Here is a 22669-nt window from a genome sequence, read left to right as displayed (position 1 = left end):
AATCATTTTATTTCACACAAAAATTAATATTTTAATCAATCAATCAATCAATCAATCAATCAATCAATCAATCAATCAATCAATCAATCGAGCAATCAATTACATGCTTGCTGTCCCCTGTGGTTAGAAAAAAAGGCCTGCTTTACACTGGGGCGAGGCACTATGGGAAATAATAATGTTACGAGTTTCACATTCTTGGAACACTGGCAATATACTGGCCAGGTTTGAGAGCTGAGATAAAGGTTACCCTCGCCTATGTTCTCCTTTACATGTAAGATAGAGGGGTTTCAAGAGTATTAGGGTAATTTACACATATATCACTGGTACATGGTGGTATTGCCGGAAGAAAACCACTATACTCACAATTCTTCGTATAGATTCGACTGTCATTAGTTATAACTATGTTCTGATACTATTTTCCAAAAACCAAGAATACATTCCTACCTCTTTATGTCTTTATGTGTATGAAATATTGTTAAACACACTTTGGAATTCGTAATTTCGCTCTTGGGGAATAAAATGTTCATGAATGCTGTTCATTTGATAAAAGTGGAATTCTGTTTGCCAAAATTCTACCTCTATCAAATGAACAGCATTCATGATTTGGATAACCCCTGTTGGTTTTTACAAATTGTTTATATCTTTTCGAAGCAGTTTAAATAGAAAAGACACTTTATTAAATGATATTTTTATTTCTATATAACAAAAATATAAATTGTATATTTATTGCAATGCCAGACGCTTTTCGAGAATCTTTGCAGTCTTGCGGTGTCAGTCTTCTATGATCCACTCTGGCAGCATAAAAAAAACATGGGTGTCGAAGGTCATACCTTCATTGGTTTATTTTGTTTTCAGTGTAGGAGTGTCCTTCACATTTGATGCATGGTATCTCTACACTTTTAATTTCACACAAGGGTTTATGGTATTATTATTTTATTTATTTATGCTATAATGTTCTTTAATTTTTAAAAACATTTCTCCCAAGAAGTCCAGTAAGGACCAACCATCAATGAGAAAACCTGTGTTGGTTGGTTAAGTCAAACTCAATGACACTCTATAAACCCAGGGTACGAATCCCAGTCACAGTTCTCAGTGGCCTGGCCCAGTGGTATAACCACTCAGCCACCGACACCCCCACTCCTAATTTCATTAACTAGATCCCCTACTTACTTATCTCATTACAAGCATCATTATCCCAATTAGTGTGTATGTAAGGGGAATAGGAATAGAAATAGTTGTTTCTAAGGATAAACTAAACATTGTAAAACAGGAAAATTAGGAAGCATTCTTTCCAATAGTAAATTATTTGTAATATTGTTCGTATTTTTTCGTATTTTATATAAATTTAATTTAACGCACTTAAACCCGACAATATAATAGGACAATATAAGCCGATGTCTTCGATGAATGCGTTTTTCGTCCTTTCCATTTTTACCACTTCAAGTTGTTCACCGAATATATTACATCGAAAAAAAACACTAGCGAAATTAATCGTAAATTCAAGTCACTTTTTATTCTTAATTCCTGTGGATTATTCACAAAGTTCTTCGCATTATATATTGATCATATTACGGCTGTTCTTTCTTTTGATTTAACAATCACAATTGAATTATATTAAAATATCGTTTATTTATGTTTGCCTGAAGACATGAACGCAAATGCAAAGAGCAAATGGGTAGGCCCCCTGGACATCTACAAGGTCAGTGATCAAAGATCGAGATGGCAGGTGTATATATATATATGTAAATGATACTTTGAACAAATTCATTCAACAATTTATCAGTATATCCTGTATGATACAATTGTTTATAATGTGAATTACATCCGTACCAGAGCTATCCACATAGAATCGAAACTAAAAATAACTCCCACTTTGCTGCTAACAGGAAACATAGTTTATACTATATCGTTGAACAGGATAAATACTCTCTGTCAGAATATTAAGACAATATTATGTGACGACACATGATACTGTAATGAGATTTGATATTTTCTTCTATACACGTAGTCGATAAGTCGTTCTAAATCTCACTACTCAAAACATTCAGCGTCTTTGACAGGTTTATGCAAATTTAGCTTGCTCGTCGACGTTTTTGTTGAATGCATTTTGTCATTTTCCTATTCGTTTGTTTGCGTTTTCATATCACCAATATTGCACCTGTTTATAAGGATAGCAGTTTGTATTAATATTTTGGATGGACATTTTGAAGGAGGCACAGACAGATATGTATTGTCCACGTCTGACTGACTGCACTTCAATCACTGATAAAAAGTAGACGTCTTTTAGATTAGTTAGATTCGTTGATAATTCTCATGGCAGTAGACTAGATATAAATAGTTGCCAATTTATATATATTATTGTCGAACGTGTTTTCAGACTAAAAAATGACAAAACTTGCCGCTCGATAGAGGAAAATTCCAAATTGAATATTAGTAATCCTAGGCTCTTTAAACCTCTCTGGCTACATTCCTGATGCCAAGTATCGCGGTTTCTTATTTCATCGTCTATGTTATCACACACATATGTTATGGTATAAATTTTTCTCCATATTGACTAGCATCGACTGGCAGACCGTGATTTTTTTCGTCTTGTTTCCAACAAATGAGTGTTGTAACTATCTATTACCAGGCTTTCTATTAGACGGACACGCAGTATTGCTTAGATTGCTGATTACTGTTTTCCTAAGGAAAATATCACACGAATCATGCTACTACAAATGTATAAATTAATGCTTATGTTCTTTTCGTAGAGGTAGGGGAAATGTTGTCGAGTCAAAACATTGTCATATTTAAATTGTAGACAAGGAAAACAACAATCAAAGAAATACTACACGCTCCTATGCTATATATAGATATGTGTCTGGTTCTATTGGTCTGAGTATAATTCGACGAACGATTATTAATATATAGTACTAGCGCCCTCATGCGTTCGTCCAATGTGTCAACATTCGTGGACAAGCTATCAATATTCATATGCGAAAATGTTGGGTATCACGCTATAAATTCTTTGTTAGTGTGGCTTTAAATTCGAGTTTGATTTTGATTAAAAGTGACACATAGATCAATAAAGTAAAGTAAAGTGCTCGAACTATATTTTACCCCATCAAATCCAGCTCGACGATGCATGCTTGAATCGTAGATCGATTTGACATTGAAGCAGTACTTTTGCACGTGAGTCTTCAGCCTATATTTTCTTTTATTGGAACAATTGACTTTGTGTGTTATTTTTTCAATTATCTTTTTATAGGGTATCTCACCAGTAACCTTTGGGCGGACAAAAGTAGAAAAAAAAAATTAAAGTATAGAATACTAGCATGGCCTTAATAATCGTGGGCTGACGTCTGAATTTATAGCGGAAGAGAGACATGAACAAATCATCGTCCCCCCCCCCCCCCCCTTCACTTCATGACCATAATAGAACATTTTCTATAGTGGTCTGAGGTTCCTTTTAGTTTATCCAAATTCTTCATTTCCCATGCTTTGAATGACATGAATATATTACCACCAAATGGTTTCAGACGCAGGTTGTAGTTGATTCAAGTGATTGGGCTTACTAGAAATGCTGGTATGTAACTATTGAAGAATTAACACGCCCTGTGGTCAAATGTTATCAATAAATCGACTGTTTAGTAAATTTACCTCGCCTTGGCTTCAAACGTCCCAGTTCGGAAGACCAAATATCCAGAGATCACAAGTCCAGTCGTAATTTCAGGGGGTGTTCGTAAGGTGGGACGTTTCAAATTACAGTTCGAACTGGAAAAATTCCGATTTTGACACTTTTTTTTTTTTTTTTATCTTACCAGCGACTTCTATCGTCAAAGAAATGTAAAATGAGAGTATATTCGATCGATTGCTAATATTTGATAGCTGGGTATATAATTCCTTTGTAATTTATGCGTCAGTATTTTGCTGACGCATTCGAAATAGGTGGTTACATTGCTTTTCGCTTGAAGGTGAGCGAAACGCGTACACTGTCTGCAAGGTGTTGAGTGAAACGCGTGCACCGTCTGCAAGCAGGACTAGCTAGCCATATCGTGTTTTTTTCTGCTTACACAAAAAACACAGAGACTTGACAATTTATTTAATGATGCGAATATATTTGATAAGAATTTGGGTTCTTTTATATTTTTAGATTGAAAATGTTCAAAGGTGGCACAAATCAGCCACAGTATGCGCCATATCCATTTTCAAGTTTTCACGACTGTTTCTTCGCGGGAAGGAGAAGGATGGACTTACTCCATATGCAAGCAGGACTACTATGTAGCCTACTCGAGGAAGATGTGTGTGGCTTGTGCTAAGAATTCTATATTGTTAGTAAACATATGACAGAAGGATGGAATTGCATTTTCGCCTAGTTTCCCTGCTGGAATAAATTCTATACTGTTAACTGTTACTCACATCCATAACTATTACCAAAATCTGTAAATCACTTATTGTGATGCAGTTTTGTAACTACCTCCTCAAAAGGGGGGGGGGGGGTTGAACGGAGGACGGGTTATATTATGTTTATCAGCAAGAAATCTATGAAAAAATATGGACTGATTTCAATTATTTTTTGTGAAAATATGTTTGAAAAACAAGTTTGATTGTCCTCCGTAAATTTAAAATTACTTAATAATTTCCAGCGTTTCGGCCACACAAAGATCTAGCCCTCATCAGGGAATCCGAAAAGGCACGAAATTGCATGTTAAACTTACGTAAATAAAATGGCAGGTAATTATATATACCGCAACTAGAAATATAACAGTAAACATTAGATACAGGGCAAAAAGTGACAAAATTAATGACGTGTAAATTTAAAACAGTGAATGTAAAAGTCGAAATGTACGAAATAAAAATCAATGAAACACTCAGGTAAAAACTGACAGAACTGGGGCATATTGTGACAGGTGCCTTGGATGATGGCTAGGTGCTAGTAACAACAGTTATTATAATAAACTGATCCCTCTATGAAATCAACAAGGATGTACCGCCGTGAAGACTTTAGTGACGTCATTGTGGAATGAAAAAAATCCAAAGCCTGGCGCACACGAGAGGAATCTTCTGAGCAAACATCACGCGAGTGGCAATTTCCTCGCGCCAATATTCCTTTATATACAATTTAGTCTCAGCTACTTGCAATTGCATGGAGCAATAATTTGTTCTTATGAACTAAAAAAAAACACGTTATAATTAAATACTGCAATGAATGTTTACACTCAGTTATTTGTTCTGAAAAAAACGTGTTCATTTAATTACAAAAGTTAATTAGATATGCAGTTTAATTGAACCACTCACCTCTGCAATTGTTCTTCAAATAATCCGTTCTTATAGAATAAAAACTTAATTAAAATGTAATTTAATTAAATTATGAATACTGAATGAAACTTGTCTGTATAAAGTCGTGTTTAATTATAAAATGTTAGCCCATGGTCTGCTTGACTGCGTTGCCGACTATAATGGCTGGTGTTGGAGGAGTACTTATATTTCACAAAAAGGCTGTTTAATAAATAATAGCGACCTCTCTGCTAGTACTAGTGCCCTAGGGAGAATATCACATGAAGAGTGTCCACTGTATGTAGTCCATACCACGTGACATGTATTTAATGCAAACATATTTTTAGAGGTATTTTAAACTTGAAATGATCATTGCATAATATCATAAAGAAATTATTGAAAGTACTAATTTTTATCGAATAAGGAACTTATGCAGTTTGTAAGCTCTTAATATTGGTTGGTCTTTAACTAAACCCGGGAGACGTACAGCTGTCATAAAGATATAAAATTAAAACCTTTAAATTAGGCAGGGGTTTCTTGAGGACTGGAAGAGCCAAGTGGCCTAAGAATGACATTGATTCTAAGAAACCTGTAATGACGATATTTTATCTCTCTTCCAAGTTTAGGATGAGTATAACCACATTTCTTTGGTTTGGATGACAGCTTGGTCTCTTTAAACCAAGAAAGAACGATCTGAAAAATGCGATGAAGGGTATGGATAGCACTAGACTAAAGGCTTCAGGAATTGTAGCAAGACGGAAGTGCTGAGGACAGCCTCAAAAACACTTTTTTTTTTAAAATGTAAAATTAGAATATTATAACTCCTCTATCTGCCTCTGTAAATTCGAACCTTAAACTTAGAATCTAATATTCTCATGAGTCTGTAACGATATTATATATATATGTATAAAAATAGAAAACGAGTTCCTTGCATAAACTAGTTGAAAATATTAACACATCTATTCAGTTCCCTGTCTGTTGATATATTCTGTTTTCAACTAGAACTTTGATACCTTTCTAAATTTTACAGACACTTTTATGTTTCAGTGATTAGTGTTTAAAATAGTGAAGAAATTGCAGCATAGCAGTACACCTTGAATAATATTTCTCATCATATCTGTCAATGGTAAACGTTGGACGAATTTATTGTTTTCGTTTATCTGTAACCTACTTCCAAATGAGTGTATCCATGAGTTCCTCGACTTGTGCAATTTTCACAAGAAGTTTATCGGTCAAAGCCTTACTACATCGAAAGAGACTTTATATGCGGTTTTGTGTCATAATTCCCATCTACTGTTGTTGGCGAATTAAAAGGCGCCGATTTCAATAAAATGGAATTTAATTAAAGTCCTGACATCTGCATTGGATGTTTACTTTAAATATTCTATTCTTATGAATCAGAAAGTGTTATTTTTAATTAAACACTGGTTTAATTAAACTATAGCCACTGCAATGCTGAAATAATATTTGATTTATTACAATTTCAGATTTTTCATTTTACCATGACCATATATATTCATTAACCGCCCACACTCAACGTTGGAGGAGCTCTGCGGTCGTCTAATTTTTAATAAGCTTTAAACACTATGGGTATTTTTTCATGTTTGATCGTATTTTTCTTTTCTACTTTAAATTTTTTTTTGCTATTTAGAAAAAACCTGTCACTTGGGGCATCACTTGGTTCTCTTAGTTTAAAACAAACAAACAAACAAACAAACAAACAAACAAACAAACAATCAATCAATCGACAAACAATAAATAATTAGATAAACAAACAAATCCGTAAATAAAACAAACAAACAAATGAACGAACGAACGAACAAATAAAAATAGTGTACGACCACAAATTGTCTGTTTGTCGATATTTTGTTTACTTTACGCATCATCAAGTACAGGCTATGGTCATGATGATGTTGTGGTTTACAGAGAGCATCATACACATATACATGTATATACATATAGCTGTATGCCTAATATTTAGAACCGTGTCATGAGCAATGTTTGCACTTACATCACTCTATGTTCACATATTAGCGAGGCGTCCAATGAAATCCGTTTTAAATTTCGTGTTGGCTACTTTGAATTGGATGACGGAGGGCTGTAATACAATCATAAACTTGAAAAATGGATGATTGAGCAAGATATATTCTGAAATTGTAGAGGGTCTTGGAAGATACTTTTCATAAATAACTCCCTTCCTGTAAATTCTGACCACAGCCTCTTGGAATCGTGAAATGTGAAGAAGAAGAAAAAAAAAGGTTTTAAAAATCGTTGGCTTTATGGACCCAGGACATATACAGTCACACTGTGATTCTAGATGCTAAGCTTGTCTCGCTAAACTTCCCTCCAAGCGCACTACCGTCAACCGACAACCGACAAACCGACCTTTCCGGTACACAGATGAATCTGTTTTACTAACTTCAAAAGAAGACCATAATAGGTAGGCTGATTGTTTTTGTTTCGTTATGATAATACCGGTTGTAACACAGTACGAAATGGTTCGATCCATTGTTATAGTTCGCCTAACTTGATAAACAGGTAAAAAGGTGTAGAGGTCAGGCTTGTACATATTCATGACCTATTTGAGTGAATGTGTTTTTTTACCTTATAAGGAAACGGTACTTCCTTATATGGGGTGAAATTACGGCGTGGCTGCCGTTTCATCTCTTCTGACACCACCAGGCTAGGCGCCCAGCTGCAACTAAGGTTAGTACACACGGTTACTGTTTTTCTTTCGTTTCCTTATCGAATGGTCAAAGGTTTTAAGAGGAGGGTTAGTTTCTGCAAAGTTAGACAGTGTTGTTAATATTTGATTAAATCGTGCGATTGACACTCTGGGTGTCGTAAATCTGCCAGACTAACTGTTGTAAACCTTTCACTGTCAAGGCAAGCTAGGCAGCGCCTCCATAACTCGTCTGGTGGTGAACGACAATGTAAACGTGTGCGTTAGTAGTAAGATAAGACAAACTCAATGTGAATTTAGGAGCTTGTTATTCTGCAGAGTCGAGTGTCTGCTTAAATTCGTGTAACGTTTCTGCAAAGGAGCAGTGGTGTTTGCGTGTGTTACATGTTCACGCATAAAAATCGAGGTCGCCGCGCACCTGGAGGTGAAATCAAAATGGCTACCCTTTTGGCTTTTCGGAATTCCATTGGATTGTTTTGTTTTGTGAATTATATGATTATCGTTACATTGTAAAAAAAACCCAAAAGGTTTAAAAGATTTAGTTATTCCGCGATGGCGTCATATTGCAACAGTAGATCGTAGAGGAAATTCTATTATTATAGAATCAATGTAATTTCCTGGCTTCAAACGTAATGCTACCTGGTGAACCACTCTAACGTTTCAAAAATTGTGTTACAAATTACGATCGCTTTTGTTCAATGTTGATTCATAATTTAGTTACTGTTATCCAGAAATGGGGTGAATTGTAATTTTCTTCACAAAGAGACAAGTAATACTGAACTACGTAAAGACAATATATAAAACAACCATGTACTGTTCAATCATGGTGGTTGAACTTGAAGGAAGCTACTTCAATAATACAGTGCAATGCAATCGACATACTGTGTTGTATGGTTTCATGGAACGCCAACCATGTTCTGACTCACCATGTCGATGGACTCACAGCTCAGGTGCGGATGGGTGGTGTCAGTCGACAGAGATCAGAGTTTGTGAAACTGAATGAAATGTTTTAAATTTTACTTAGTTACTTTTCCATGGACATTCAATAACAAAACAATACATAATTAAATACAGTAACAATATGGGTATATGTAGGAGTCAATAATATTGTACATTTGTCAGGCCAGTGGAATGTCAATACTTTTTCAAAATGTACTCAGATTCAGGTATAATTAACAATTGGTTTCAATAACACATGTATGGTTTCAATATAACAGACAGGCAATGATCTATCATAGACAAGTGGAGAGAAATTTCTCACTTCTGTTTATGGTTACACATGTACTTCTATTTGTATTGCATTTTGAATATTTGATTTCAATGTCTATAATCAAATTGTAAGCTAGCTGTTCACTAATCTAGTATATTTGCCATGAAATACATATTCACAAATTCCTTGTTTTGTTGTACTGCATATTGTAACCAATGATATTATCTCATATATTCTGATTATTCATATACTTCTGCAAGGAAATTCAGCCTTCACTGGCTGCAGCTGGAACATTTTTTTGGAAAGTATTTTGGTATATAAATAATAATTTACTCATATCATATACCCTGAACAGTATAGAATGTATTTTTGCAGCTTACTCATAATATAGTACAATAAATCCAATCAAATTGATTTTGGGTCCACACCCAAAAGACAATGCTCCCAATGTGATCATGATATCAACTTGTTACTGTACAACTTAAAGCCTCTTTTTATAAATTAAACAATTGACGGAATTGAGGGTTGACGTACTTACTAGGAATCTAGCTTTATTTTAGTTTCACGCCTTTAAAGTAAAAAGACGAATAATTGTAACTGTTTGTAAATTTATTTAATATTTGTTGTACTCTCTAGTTTACTTTGATTTGTTCCACCATAGTATATTTTATAGACACTATGGAACTATTTGTGCCCCTGAATGTATAATGTATATTCAATATGGGCCACCAACCCAAAATATTAATACAATAATTGTATTAATATTTTGGGTTGGTGGCCCATATTAATACCCTGAAATAAACTATGATTTTTATTGACCTGTAATTAACATGTACAATTTCTAATTATTGGTACTTTAAAATTTTTATAACTAATCGAAAAAATAATACTTCAGTTACAGCTAGTGCAGCTTTAAATGGGGGGTGGGGGAGGTGAGGAGGGGGGTATTTGTTTGTATACAAAAAATTAGAAGTTGAGCAAAACAGAATTACTGCTGAAATGAATAGGGAAGTGGAAAGTTTAGTCTATATAGAACTATCTTAATATAAACAAACTAAACTTGGTATATTTTGTGAACTTTAAGATAAAACACGCAACCAATATTTTTGCTTTTAGGTCTGGAAACCTTTGTAACGGAGGATAGAAATCTGGTAAAAAGTTGCAATGCTTTCCATACCATAATTTGGGTGGGATATCATGGTAAATTGTCCGTTGATCTCAGATAGATTTTACTGTGTACATTCCTTTAACAAAAACACTGAACCAAAGGAAAACTATGCTAGAATATATATATATATTTATTTCAGCTGACATTACCGTTCATGTGGAGTAGAATAGACTTTCTACAATTCTCCAGCAAATGAGTGATTTGTGGGCAATAGGTTCAGTGGCAATTGGAAAACCAGCTGGAGATTGTTACTCTGTCACTGATGACAGGAATGAGAAAACACTGGATGATTTGTAGTTCACTCTGCGTAAAGTAGATATACATTACAAGACAGACACCAACTGTACTACTGGTACTTCCAGATTGACAAATTAAAATACTTTTACAAGTAGGCCCGTAGGATTTATTTGGAGTTGACAATGTTAAATGACTCTAAGTTGACCCATGGGATCTGTACAATTAAAGTCACTATTTTATGTAGTAGGATTCTTACAATTAACATTCACTATTTTATACGCCAAATACATTGACATCAAAGTTAATATATGTTTGCACAGGAGAAGAGAATAATACATGTAGGACATGGAATGAATTTCAAGATTCATATCAAAGTACAAGTACTCAAAAAGTGATATGACAGTGGAATCCCTTCAGTTTCACTGTGAACTATATTTTTGTCATTCTTCATTTAATGAATTTACAGTAAAAAACAACTTTTCCAGACTTACCTTCTTTGTCTGTATATCTGTACAACTGATTGTTATCGGAGAAAACTGAATCTCATTTGAATACGTAGCTCCTCAACTGATTCCTTGGTACGTTGGCCATGTTGAATACATCAATGTATCTGCTATGTGTTCAATATTGGTAATTTTGAAAATCAGCAGGCCTCAAAGTCTTTATGTATTTGTATGTATCATGACCCTTGCTACCTTAGTGCATCTAAAAAGACAGTTTTAATATATTTTACAAATTGAAAGTTCGTAGTGTGTACCTTATGAAATACAAAGTTGGAAGTTCACAAATTGCATTTTGTCAACTAGAGACGGTAATGTTGGTACATTCTTAGGGAAGTAGGTAAATTATTGCCATTTTATTTGGCTTCCAAGAAATGAAGGTAATAATAAAACATGAAACTGTATGCAATTTACAAAATTTATTACTGATTTAGTTTAAACTTGATAACTCTGGATCATAAGCTGTCTTTTTCAGAGTCAGTCGAGTACCTGATCACATGATCTTTTCGATGATTCTTTTGAAGATCGTTGCTGTCCTGGCCCTCTCACTCTGCTGCAGGGTATCTAGTTCCAGATCGATGACAGGTTATTATAGTGTCCGCCTACGTCATCTGAGGATCATATGACCAGGGACTCAACTCAGTCCAAAAGTGTATGAATCAACTTTGCCAGTGCAAAATTTTATCCAGAATTATCAAGTGCAAACTGCTTTTAATCAAATCATGTTTTAATGACACAAATAGATGTACATGTGTACGTACTTCAATTCTCACTTTCATCATCAGGGTTTTAAAACTTTAGCAAAAATATCAATTCTACGTACCTTTGAAAAATGCTGACTGTGAATATTTGTATTCTAAGTACATATTATCATTAATTCAGCGTCAGCTTTGTGAGATCAAAAGGTAATCATTCAACTGAATGAGCACAGTTTGTGATAATGGTAATATAGATGGCAGTTTCCAGGTGGAATCCCTTCATTGTAAACACAAGGGATGGTCTTTCTTCCTGTGTCAATTACCCCGATGTATCCAACTATTAGATTCAGATCAGCCATGGAGAATACTAATTGTGTGTAGTCATCAGTTCAGACTGAGAGACAACCATGATTTGATGTCTCCAATTATGACAACCAGAGACATGTAATATGGACACTAAATATCTCTGATGGATATATTTCAAAAAAAAAGACTGAGGTTGAGTTATCAATTAACCTTTATTAGAAAGACATGATTGATGAATTTCTGGATACATAAATAGTACATAATACTGGAATTTATCGTTTGGGTTATCTAGATAATCAGTGTTGTCGACAGAGATCCATCACCATCTCCTGGGATGGAACACTTTGGCTGTTTTAGAATCAGAAATCGTGCAGAATGACTTCCTTTTTAGAAATTTTTTTTTTTTACATGAAAGGTGAACAGAATTAATTTTTTGTGACATGAATGACATGGATTGTAAATGTAGTAGCTACATATTGAGTGATGACAGCAAACAGAGTTTAACAAATCCTGTCGGCCTGAACATGCAAAAGGTTCACTACTTGTAAGTGATTAGAAGCCTTGGTAGTGGTACAAGAATTAATTATTACCTTCCAGGATGAAGTAGTTTAGGAAACATGTTGAAGTTCGAATATTTTGATAAAAGAATAACAATTTTATATCTTGTCTAGCATAAAAATAATTCGCATGATATATTGATAGAAACTAGCAGACCATGCAATATGTGAATCATAACTATATTTAGATGAAAAAAACAATTGACAATGATATAACAGTTTCATTTCATTGTACTTTGTACTTTGTTCCCCGGTTAGTGTGTGGGTTTTTCATATGACTGGTCTCTACGTATTTTACCAGCATCTCCTTTAGACTCTGGTACATCTTATGGGAATATTTCACTTGAATTCTTTTTTGGTCATTTCAGTCAATTAACGGTTGTCAGTGGCTGAGTGGTTAAACCACTTGCCTCTTACCACTGCGGTCGGGATTCGAACCCCATTCAGGGTTCAGTTTGACTCTACCGAACAACACAGGTTTTCCCCGGGTACTCTGATTTCCTCCTGCATTAACACTGAACCCCTGAGGTATGGCCCTCATTGGACTTCTTGGGAGACAAGTGTTTATGCTTAAAGAATTATCCAGTATAAATAAAGATTATTATTATTATTAATTCTATTTTGTGGATTTCATATGATTTCATATTTTTTGGACAAAATTCTGTACATTTCACTATAATTTCAACTGTTTGTCACCAGGGAATAGTAAAATACTGTTGTGGTATTTGCAGGTATATAAATTGTAGCAAAATGACCTTTTTTAAGTTGGTGTCATCCATCACTGTGTAGAAAAATAAACTTTTAAAATTGATGTATTATTTGTAGACAAAAAATTTATTGCAAAGTATACCACACCGTGTTTGTATATTCAGATTAATCATACTTGATTATATTTTACCAACTGGTCATAAAAAGCTTCTCATATATTTACTATTAATATCTATAATTTGACCCCCTCCCCTCTCCTGCACAAATGGTGATATTTATCATCATACGTCACTGTAGAAGCTGTAGAACACTTGATATGATTAGTCATAAATGATATGAATTGATGTGACGTCAGTCTCTAAGAATTTATAGTATTCAGGGGTTTTTAGTATTCAGAATTCTTCCTATCTTGGGCTAGACATAGTATGGTACAGTACCTATAAAATATCATGTTATACCGGCTATTAGTTGTATTGTTTATTATTTGAATTATTCACTTGATAATAAAAACCCATACTTTATGTCTTTTGATGGGGATTTTACATAATAAATATATAATAAATATATTAGGCCCTGGTCATTACAGTCCAGGAGTGGTTATACAAATGACCCATGTCTGTTTGTGTATACATTGTATGTCAATCCATGGACAGCCATATCTCTGACAAGTTAGTTATAGTAGTTTTTAATATCACTAGAAACCATTAAAAAAATGAGGACATCAGAAGTCATGTATTAAAGTTAGTTGGTATAATGGTGTCACCAGAAACCATTAAAACAATATGGAGATCAGAATCCATGTAAGTTAGTAAGTTGGTAGCTATGTGTAGCTGTAAATTTCACAAAGGTAACTTACCACAAGTGACTGATGACAATATTAACAGACTTGTCTGTATGTATATGATATTAATGGTACTTGACATTATCAGTTCTAATGGTGCTGGTTATCTACTATCACCATGTAATCCTTTTTCATTTATGTACATTGTACTGTCATCTGTGTTTGAATTGCCTCTGTGACCATTTCAATTACAGGGGATGTGTACACATTGACATTGTTGTTACCTGATGATTACTGAAGAAGTATGAACCTCCAAGGACTTCTAACATCCTTGTTCTTTTGAATTAAGACATTGTGGTTATGTATAATCCATGTAATCTGTCAAGTGTGTTTAAAAAAAACCCCAACTATTTGATGTCACCAGTTCCTTATCAAAACCTGTGGTTTAAAAGTTTTGTCATAAATCAACCCAAAAATGAAATTAGTTTCAATACTCTGTTTTGTGTGAGATTTTGAAGAAAGAAATCTATATTAACATGGTGACCTTTACCTTCGGGATCAAAAATTTACTTTAAAAACAGAAAATGTATTAGTGACAGAAATAAAGTATTTGAAAGGAAATGTTTTCTCAGGAGATTTGTTACAAAAGAATGGAATAACTTTTCTATTTACCAAGACAGTTTAATAGTTAAAATAAGTCATACTAATGATAGATATGATATGACAAACATAGTAGTGTATGCAGTGAGGTAATAACCATGTTATGTAAAGTACCAATGGGGTGAGCTAATAACTACTGGTATGCTATGTCTAGTGAAATACAAATACTAACTATTATCCCCCATACATGGGGAAAGAACTATCTATAGAATACTATGTGAACTTTGTAGACACTATTGCCCCCAAAGGAGAGCAGCTATCTATAGGATGACACCATGGGAATGGTATTTTGTATTCATACAGTCATTTAAATTGTCAATACCACTAACAATGGCATGACATCATTTTCACATCATGGTTGCACATTGGTGTGTTCTGACAATTAATAGTTGGTTTGTTTGTACCTGGTTTAAACATTGTTTCACTTTCATACACACACATGTCTGTTAGGGCGGACCTTTTTATTTTTCTGTTTCTCATCTCCCGACCGACCCTAATTTGCAGCTCCGACATCAGAAAAAAAAAGTTTTTTTATTTCCGACCGACCCCTGAGCACAGCAAAATTGTAAGGTTCCCCATGGCGTCTTAGGCCAGTTCTGCCGAGGCCACGACCTTGCGACATTGGCCCCCTAAAATTACAAATGAAGCAATAATTTTCCCACCTTGCGCCGCTTTGGCGCATTCATTTTATGGCAGACATCAAAATTATCTAAGTCCACGGTCGGACCAGGCCAGGCTCTGACTCGACGTGACATGAATCCCACAAGAAGTATACTGACTGCGTAAGGGAAAGTTTTGTTGACATCATATAAGATACAGTGACAACGCGCAGTTCTATTGTTAACATAAAAAATGCCACAAAAAGATCAACTTTGATAAACTTAATCTACAAATTAAAACATTAGAGGGATTAGATGAGACGTCGAAATGGACGTCTCTCGTCACATGTTTTGTCTACTGTCACTGTCGTGACCTCTGACCTAATCACTGACGTGTGCGAAACACTGAACTTGCTTCCGGAACATCTATCTGCCATGCCACAGCTCAGAAGCCTTCGTGAACCAAATTTATGGGAGAGGTTGTGATTTTCATTTGTTGATGGGTTAAATTAAATGAGTACATGTGTATTTTGATTCCGAAAAAGCTGTGTTAGGGGATCGTGTTGCATGATGTTGACAGTGCTAGTGACACATGTGAATGTTGGGCACTGAATCAATGCGTAATCACTGGCATGGCCACTACAGACGGCCGATGCATGTGCGCCCGGTCAGACATGAAGAACGAACTTGTTGTGCAAATCAGAAAAAAATTAATGTAATATTTACAGAGCATCCCAACTTTGACTTCGTTGATAGTTTTAGTTAAAGATTCAAGTTCTGAGTTTCAAGGACACCTAATGTCAGCTTTCCGTATCATTGCAAGTTTTATTACGGTACGTAACTATGCTGTCATTTGATATAGCAGGACCAAATCATGATACACAGCCAGTAACGGTTAATTAATAAAAAATAAATTATTTTAAAGTTTGTTTGACTATTATTTGTAAGTTTTTCGTTCACATTTGGTACTTTTTAAAGTCAGGGATTTTTTTTCTTCAAAATGTCATGAATTTGAAGAGGGAATGATAAGCACAGCAGTGTACTAACAATTTTAAAAATGAAACAAGTGGTTACAAGTTTAGGATTTCTCAAAGTTTTTATTCAATCATATGTTCACTGTGACTTATTTTGAAGTTGTTCTTTGTCCTTGTCTGAAAAAAGGGAATTATAGATTTGAGCACTGCTATTCATTGATATTCAGATTAAAAATTGTGACTACCTGGCTGTCCAATCTTTCTAAAAAATATATCATTTATATATATAAGTATATATATATATATATATATATATATATATATATATATATATATATATATATATATATATATATATATATATATATATATATATATATATACTTAAAATTACATAATCTTAATTGCCTTCTTTTTCTAAGGTGTAATGTTGTACACAATTTTCAAAAAATAGCTTACTGGGAACTGTTATTATGAATGGAATTTTTTTATGTAGTTAGGTAATAGTCTATACGTAATGGAATATCTCAGACCACAGTATCTCTATAGTGGTCTGAGATAATTTATATGAATATTTCATAGACAATAATAATTGACCCCACTCCCTGTCAAATGACACCACTTTTTGGAACCAAGGGGCCTGTGTCCCCACTTGTTGGAAACCTTGGCAGAACACCGCCGTCTAACCCCCCCCCCCCCCCCCTCTCACCCACCCACCCACCCAACCCTTTTAAACTTTTAAACAGTAAATCCCAAAGGGGTTCTGAGTTCTAGAAATGTTTACATGTTATCTGGTGGATTATTTTGACAAGTTCACACTGAAGAAAAATGTTTCATAGAAGTAATGGTTTATATAAATGAAAATTCATCTAGCACACTGATGACAATCACGTAAATGTTTCAAAAAGTTACATACTAAAGTTCAAATTGGATAACTTGAAAACATTGTTAGCGATGGCAATGCCAGTTTGATTAATAGGACGAATGTATTAGTACTCCTGATAAAATCACACAATAGTTCATGGCTACAGATATACACCCATCAGGATGATAAGTATTCAATCATCTTCTTACAAAGTTGTTCTACGGACTTGTCAACCTTGCTAAAATGAAGGAAAGAGACTTGTAACAAGGAATTCAATAAAGAGAAGAGAAATGAAGTTGTATAGAGACTAACAGGACAGAAAGGACAGAGAATAGAACTGAAAAAATACATTTTTTTTTCTTGCCCCCCTTTTTTTTTTATTTCGCCCGCCCGACCCGCCTGACTATTCCATTGGAGATGAGAAACAAAAAAAAAAAAACCTCACCCTTATATATAAGGATGTCTTTGACATCAGACTTTTTATTTGTAAGAGTTCATTGTTAGTAAATTTGTAGGGGTGACTTGTCAATTGCCAATGCAGCTCAGTTGAAGGTATGGTTTTAAACATTTCATGACCTGTGCTATGTAACAACTTTTCATTAGGTAGCTTTTGTGTGTGCTATTTTTTGAATGAAAGATATTTTTGATATTAACAGTTTGATTATACAGAATTTCCTTAGAGGTATGTCACTTGTAAGTCGTAACAATCAAAATCGGAGTGGCTAGAATGGCAGGCTGAAACCTCTAGATGTAAGTCACATGTAAGTTGTACGTAACAAACAAAATCAGAATAGTTAGAATGGCAGGCTTAGAATCTGCACATTGTTGGCTTTAGTCTTGCTGCTGCCATTTGTTTCTAATGACTCAATTTTTTGTGCAAGATTTGAACCACGATTGTGCCTCAGTCAACGTAGCTGTAAAATTTGGGGACCTGGTAGGGTAGAGGTTGCAATGTGAATGCTTTAATCCTATGTGTGTACAAAGGATGAAATGGATTGTATGTTCCCTACAAAGTTGAGAAATTCATAAAAGGGCTGTTGTACCGATATACATGTAGGTTTGTGTTTGGTTTACTGGTAATTATGGGATATCGCTATGATCATAAAATACATTGTGAAAGTCACTGTAGTGTACACCAGTATTATTGTGAATCTAATGCCAGATTAATATAATAGCAATGTCAGACTGCATGACAACTATGGTACACAGGGTTTGGCGTTCGTGTAACTGTTAAGTAGAAATATCCATGTGTCCTACAGGTGTAGCAAATATTTATCCTAATTCCTAGAAGAAATTTAGTGAAATATCACATTAACTATTAAACCTATTTATGCAGACAGAAGAATTGATAGAGTCGATGTTAAAAGGCAGAGACTGTTGTTCTTCCTTAGACGACAAGACGATGACCTTTTGAAAGAAATCATTTGATACTGGTGACGCTAGCAGTGGTGTGTATCAAGTACTTTATTAGATAGCCCTGTAAGCGCCGACATCTTTGAAGTCAAAAACTAAATTAGAAAATGTAATTTCAGCTCCGTCACTGAACTCTACATGAACCAAGCTGCTAGTACATAGTAGTATAGTGTGATATGCAGGGTTAACATGACATGTTTCTTGTACATAAATAATTGGGTGGCAACAATACTCTTGTCAGTCATCAGTGAATAGGTTTTACCAACGTGTATGTAGAACATTGTGTCATTTTTATGTTTTATACCAGTATTCCATCGACATATATTTTTGATGTCGGTCAAAATGATAAAAATGGGGTTTCACAAGTAAGGGAAAGGGGAACACCTTATTATTATGGTGGATCACAAGAAATTGTTTTGCGTGAGTAGTGCCCAGAGGGCACATTTGTCATCAGTAAGTGATCGGATAACGTCAAATGTTGCTGTGTCACCAGAAATTGTTGTGTTTCAGTGGCACATCAAAGTGACCTAGACGCCTGAGGGGTAAAACTGGTTTGAAATTGAATTGCTGAACAAGCAAATGTGGATGTAATGATCTGATGTATGACTTCCAAAGAAATCCTGTCGTTTGTGTTGCGTTTTGGTCTGTACATGTTTTTGTTTGTCTGTCTGTGTTACATATATGAGGCTAGTATACACTAATGATACATGTTGCTATTATGATGAAGACTCGTCTGTGCAGGTGCATAGTTACAAATAAATTAAAACTTTGTACTTCACCAAGATACTGACTCCCCAGGTCTCTTCTTCAGGGATGTGAAGTCACACATTGGTTACGCATATGTGCCCTCAGAATATTGTCCCAGACAGGTGATAAAGTGTATCGGCCCGCGTCTCTGTTTAGCGATGGTTCTAATGTTCTGATTGCAACAATGCTTGACCTCACATCCCTGAGTTAGACCTGAAGACTTGCGTCGAAAGCTAGGATTTATCCAAGTATTTTGGGGCAGTACAAAGTTTGAATTTATTTGTAAAGATACATCTTACTGTTTTGCGTTGTTAATTGTTACTCATCATCATCTGTCAGTAACTGTTAATGTGTGATTAGAATGTTGCATCAACTAAGTGATGAGTGGCAGTTAATATATAACTAGTTAAGTTTGCATTTCACAAAGTATTTTAGATATCTATATAATGTTTAAAATGAGAAAAAGTCATTGCACAGTGTATCCAATATATTTAATCTGTGGACAAACAGGACTTGTAGCAATTTGTTCAGATTTTAATGGCCACGTCAACTATTTCAGCTACATTTTTCTGTTGATTTCCAGTGGTGAAACTGGCTGCTTTGTATATTTGAAAATCAAGAGATAGTGATCAGATGTTCAGTAGTCTATAGTCCTGGACTACTGCCAGTCAGATTTAGCCAAGTCAACTATTTCAGTTATAATTTTCTGTTGATTTCCATTGGTCTAATAGCCTACCACTGCCTTATAAACTTGGTAGTCTAGGACAGTGTTTAGTAGTCAATGTGTCCTGATCTACTATTAATTTGGTAGTCTAGATATGATGTTCAGTAGTTTATGTGTCCTGGACTACTACTATAAATTCTGAGTCCTAGCTAGCAATTTTTAAGAGGGTAAGTCTGAATGCCCCAAGAATTATCTCATTATGTGTGCTTGTAAATAACATACCATTACCTGTATAGTGAATACTGAAACTTAGTAAAATATTCAATATAGAGATTCTTGAAATTGTATAGTTTTAAAATATGCATATGTTATTAGATTATTCCCAATATTTTCCTTTATTTTGATGTCAAATTCCCAAATATTTTTCTCCATTCTAATGTCATATTCCCAATATTTTCCTTTACTGAGCGTGGAAAAATGTATCAGGTTTTTGTATTATGTTGGTAAACAAGTCTGGAGTGTGGTGACAAGGCCCCCTTAAGTGACTTCAATTATATCTGTCAGCTTAAAAGATTGAAAACAATTTCTCCCTAAGCTTTCGAATTTAGAATGCTTTAATTTACCAGAAATAGTGGTAGGGTCATAACTGATGTATTTGTGGCACAGATAGACCTTGGTCTATTTTTAGTCTATGTATGTAAATGCATCATTTATTGAATATGTTAGGGTCAGTCTATTTCTTCATGTACGTTTGTGTTACTTACTACTCTATCAACATTATTAATATTTGATATGTGTTTCCTTCCTTTTCAGGTTGACAAGAACCTGTATATGGTCAAAATGGCATGGGTAAAGATTGCAGTAGTTTTGACATCTGTCATTGCCTGCCTTGCTGGTAAGAATATTAAATTACATAATTAGTCCATATGATGTGTAGATAGTCAATTTTTCAAAAATTTCCCTGTTAAAATTTAAAAATCTAAATTATGTTTTGTTAGTCTATTTTGTATTGCTATGGTAACGTTATAACATATATTTAAAGTGTCGTTGAGCTGCCATACTGCTACAGGAGCATACTTATAGGAACCATGATATGTGAGAAGTCAGAATTTCACGATTTCCCTCGAATGTAAATTATGTTTTGTAAACATAATGTAATATTTCCAGGATAATGTTACAGCATACTTAAGGTGTTATTAAGCTGACATACTGCTACAGTATAGACCTGTTGACATTTCACGTTATTTTGTTTTGTGTGTCTGTTATTTCCATGGTAACATTTAATTTAGGAGTCACAGAATTGAGTTACTGCTCCAGTAGCATAGCACTGTCGACAATTCATCATTCTAAATATAATGTTTTGTATGTCTACTGTGTATTTCCATGGTAACTGTATAAAATATTTAATTTTTATGAGCTGTGTTGTTGAGTTACTGCTCCTTTAGTATAGACCTGTTAACATTACATCTAATATTATGTTTCCCGTGGAGCCCCCTTTGTGAGATAATGATGTCTTGAGTCACTGCTCCAGTAGTTTACAACTGTTAACATTTCATCTCATCATTTTCTGATTTCATCTAATATTATGTTTCCCTTGGCGTCCTCTGTATGATAATGGTGTCTTGTGTTTCTCATGTGTCTGTAATTCATACCACACTATATCAAACATTGATACTCATGTCTGTGCGATTTTTATCAATCTACAGAAGTGATAGAAAATACAAAGCCAACATAAACACTTTCTTTCAATTATAGTTGTTGTTATAGTTACTGTTGCTTTAGATTCATTAATAATACACTGCCAAAGTCAATGCCTCATGATAAAGTATTTCTTTTAGTTTATATTTAAGCAATAAACCACCCCCTGGGGATGGTATACCTTCCCCAGGGGGTGGTTTATCGCTATTATATTATACTAGTATATTGATAATATCGGAAACAAGATAAGAACTAACGTTTTCGCGTTTCATAGTATGCGCCTCTGTGTCTAATTTGCATAACAATAACGCTGCTTTTCAAGACAGCTGATCTTGGCCTCAATAATGTGAACGTCGTGCAGCAACTGGATTTATTTTATCTGCTCGTCGTTTCTAGGGATAATCTGTACATTGATCGGCTCATTAAAAGTGCACAGTGATGAATAAACAACCTGTTTGACTCAAGGTATAAACTTGAAGTGGTTTATTCGATCGCACCCGGCCGAATTCGTGACTCGCTTCGATCGCTCCCGGCCGAATTCGTGACTCGGTGAAGTGATAGACAGGTTGATATTTACAATGTATTTATATTACTGGAAGTTACCTCAGCAGATTTAGGACGGGATCCCAGACAAATTTCTATTTAGATTAATGGTAAGTCGGCCAGTGTAACCTCTTTCACTTGCTTCATTTTTATGACAGGACAGGACAGCTCACCAATGTTTCCACTCCAGCTAGCCGTGCCGCGCCGAGGCTGGGACCGATCTCGTGCATGCCTAGCACCTTGACCTTAGTACATGTAGTAGGCGATGATTTGAACAAATACGCGATGACTGGGTTGCTTTCGAAATTTCCTTCATAATTTCTCATAAAATATTGTCTCATTGAGAGAAAATCCTCCTCTGACAATTCGAAGAGTTCACTATCAGTATCACGGCGGACTACA

At 34.7% G+C, this 22669-nt stretch overlaps 1 protein-coding gene across 1 annotated transcript in view; it reads left to right on the top strand.

Annotated features, from left to right (window-relative positions):
- The first annotated feature begins 7867 nt into the window (after nt 1–7867).
- The window catches only part of LOC144436346 (contactin-4-like), a 42504-nt gene continuing 27702 nt past the window's right edge, over nt 7868–22669 (top strand). Inside the window, exons 1-2 of the mRNA XM_078125123.1 lie at nt 7868–7962; nt 20840–20921. Coding sequence (XP_077981249.1) covers nt 20858–20921 — 64 coding nt within the window. The 5' untranslated portion in view covers nt 7868–7962; nt 20840–20857. The remainder of the gene's footprint in view (nt 7963–20839; nt 20922–22669) is intronic.

The sequence above is a fragment of the Glandiceps talaboti genome, chromosome 1, assembly GCF_964340395.1.
Source record: "Glandiceps talaboti chromosome 1, keGlaTala1.1, whole genome shotgun sequence".
Lineage (NCBI taxonomy): Eukaryota > Metazoa > Hemichordata > Enteropneusta > Spengelidae > Glandiceps > Glandiceps talaboti.
This window is presented reverse-complemented; position numbering and strand designations above follow the sequence as displayed.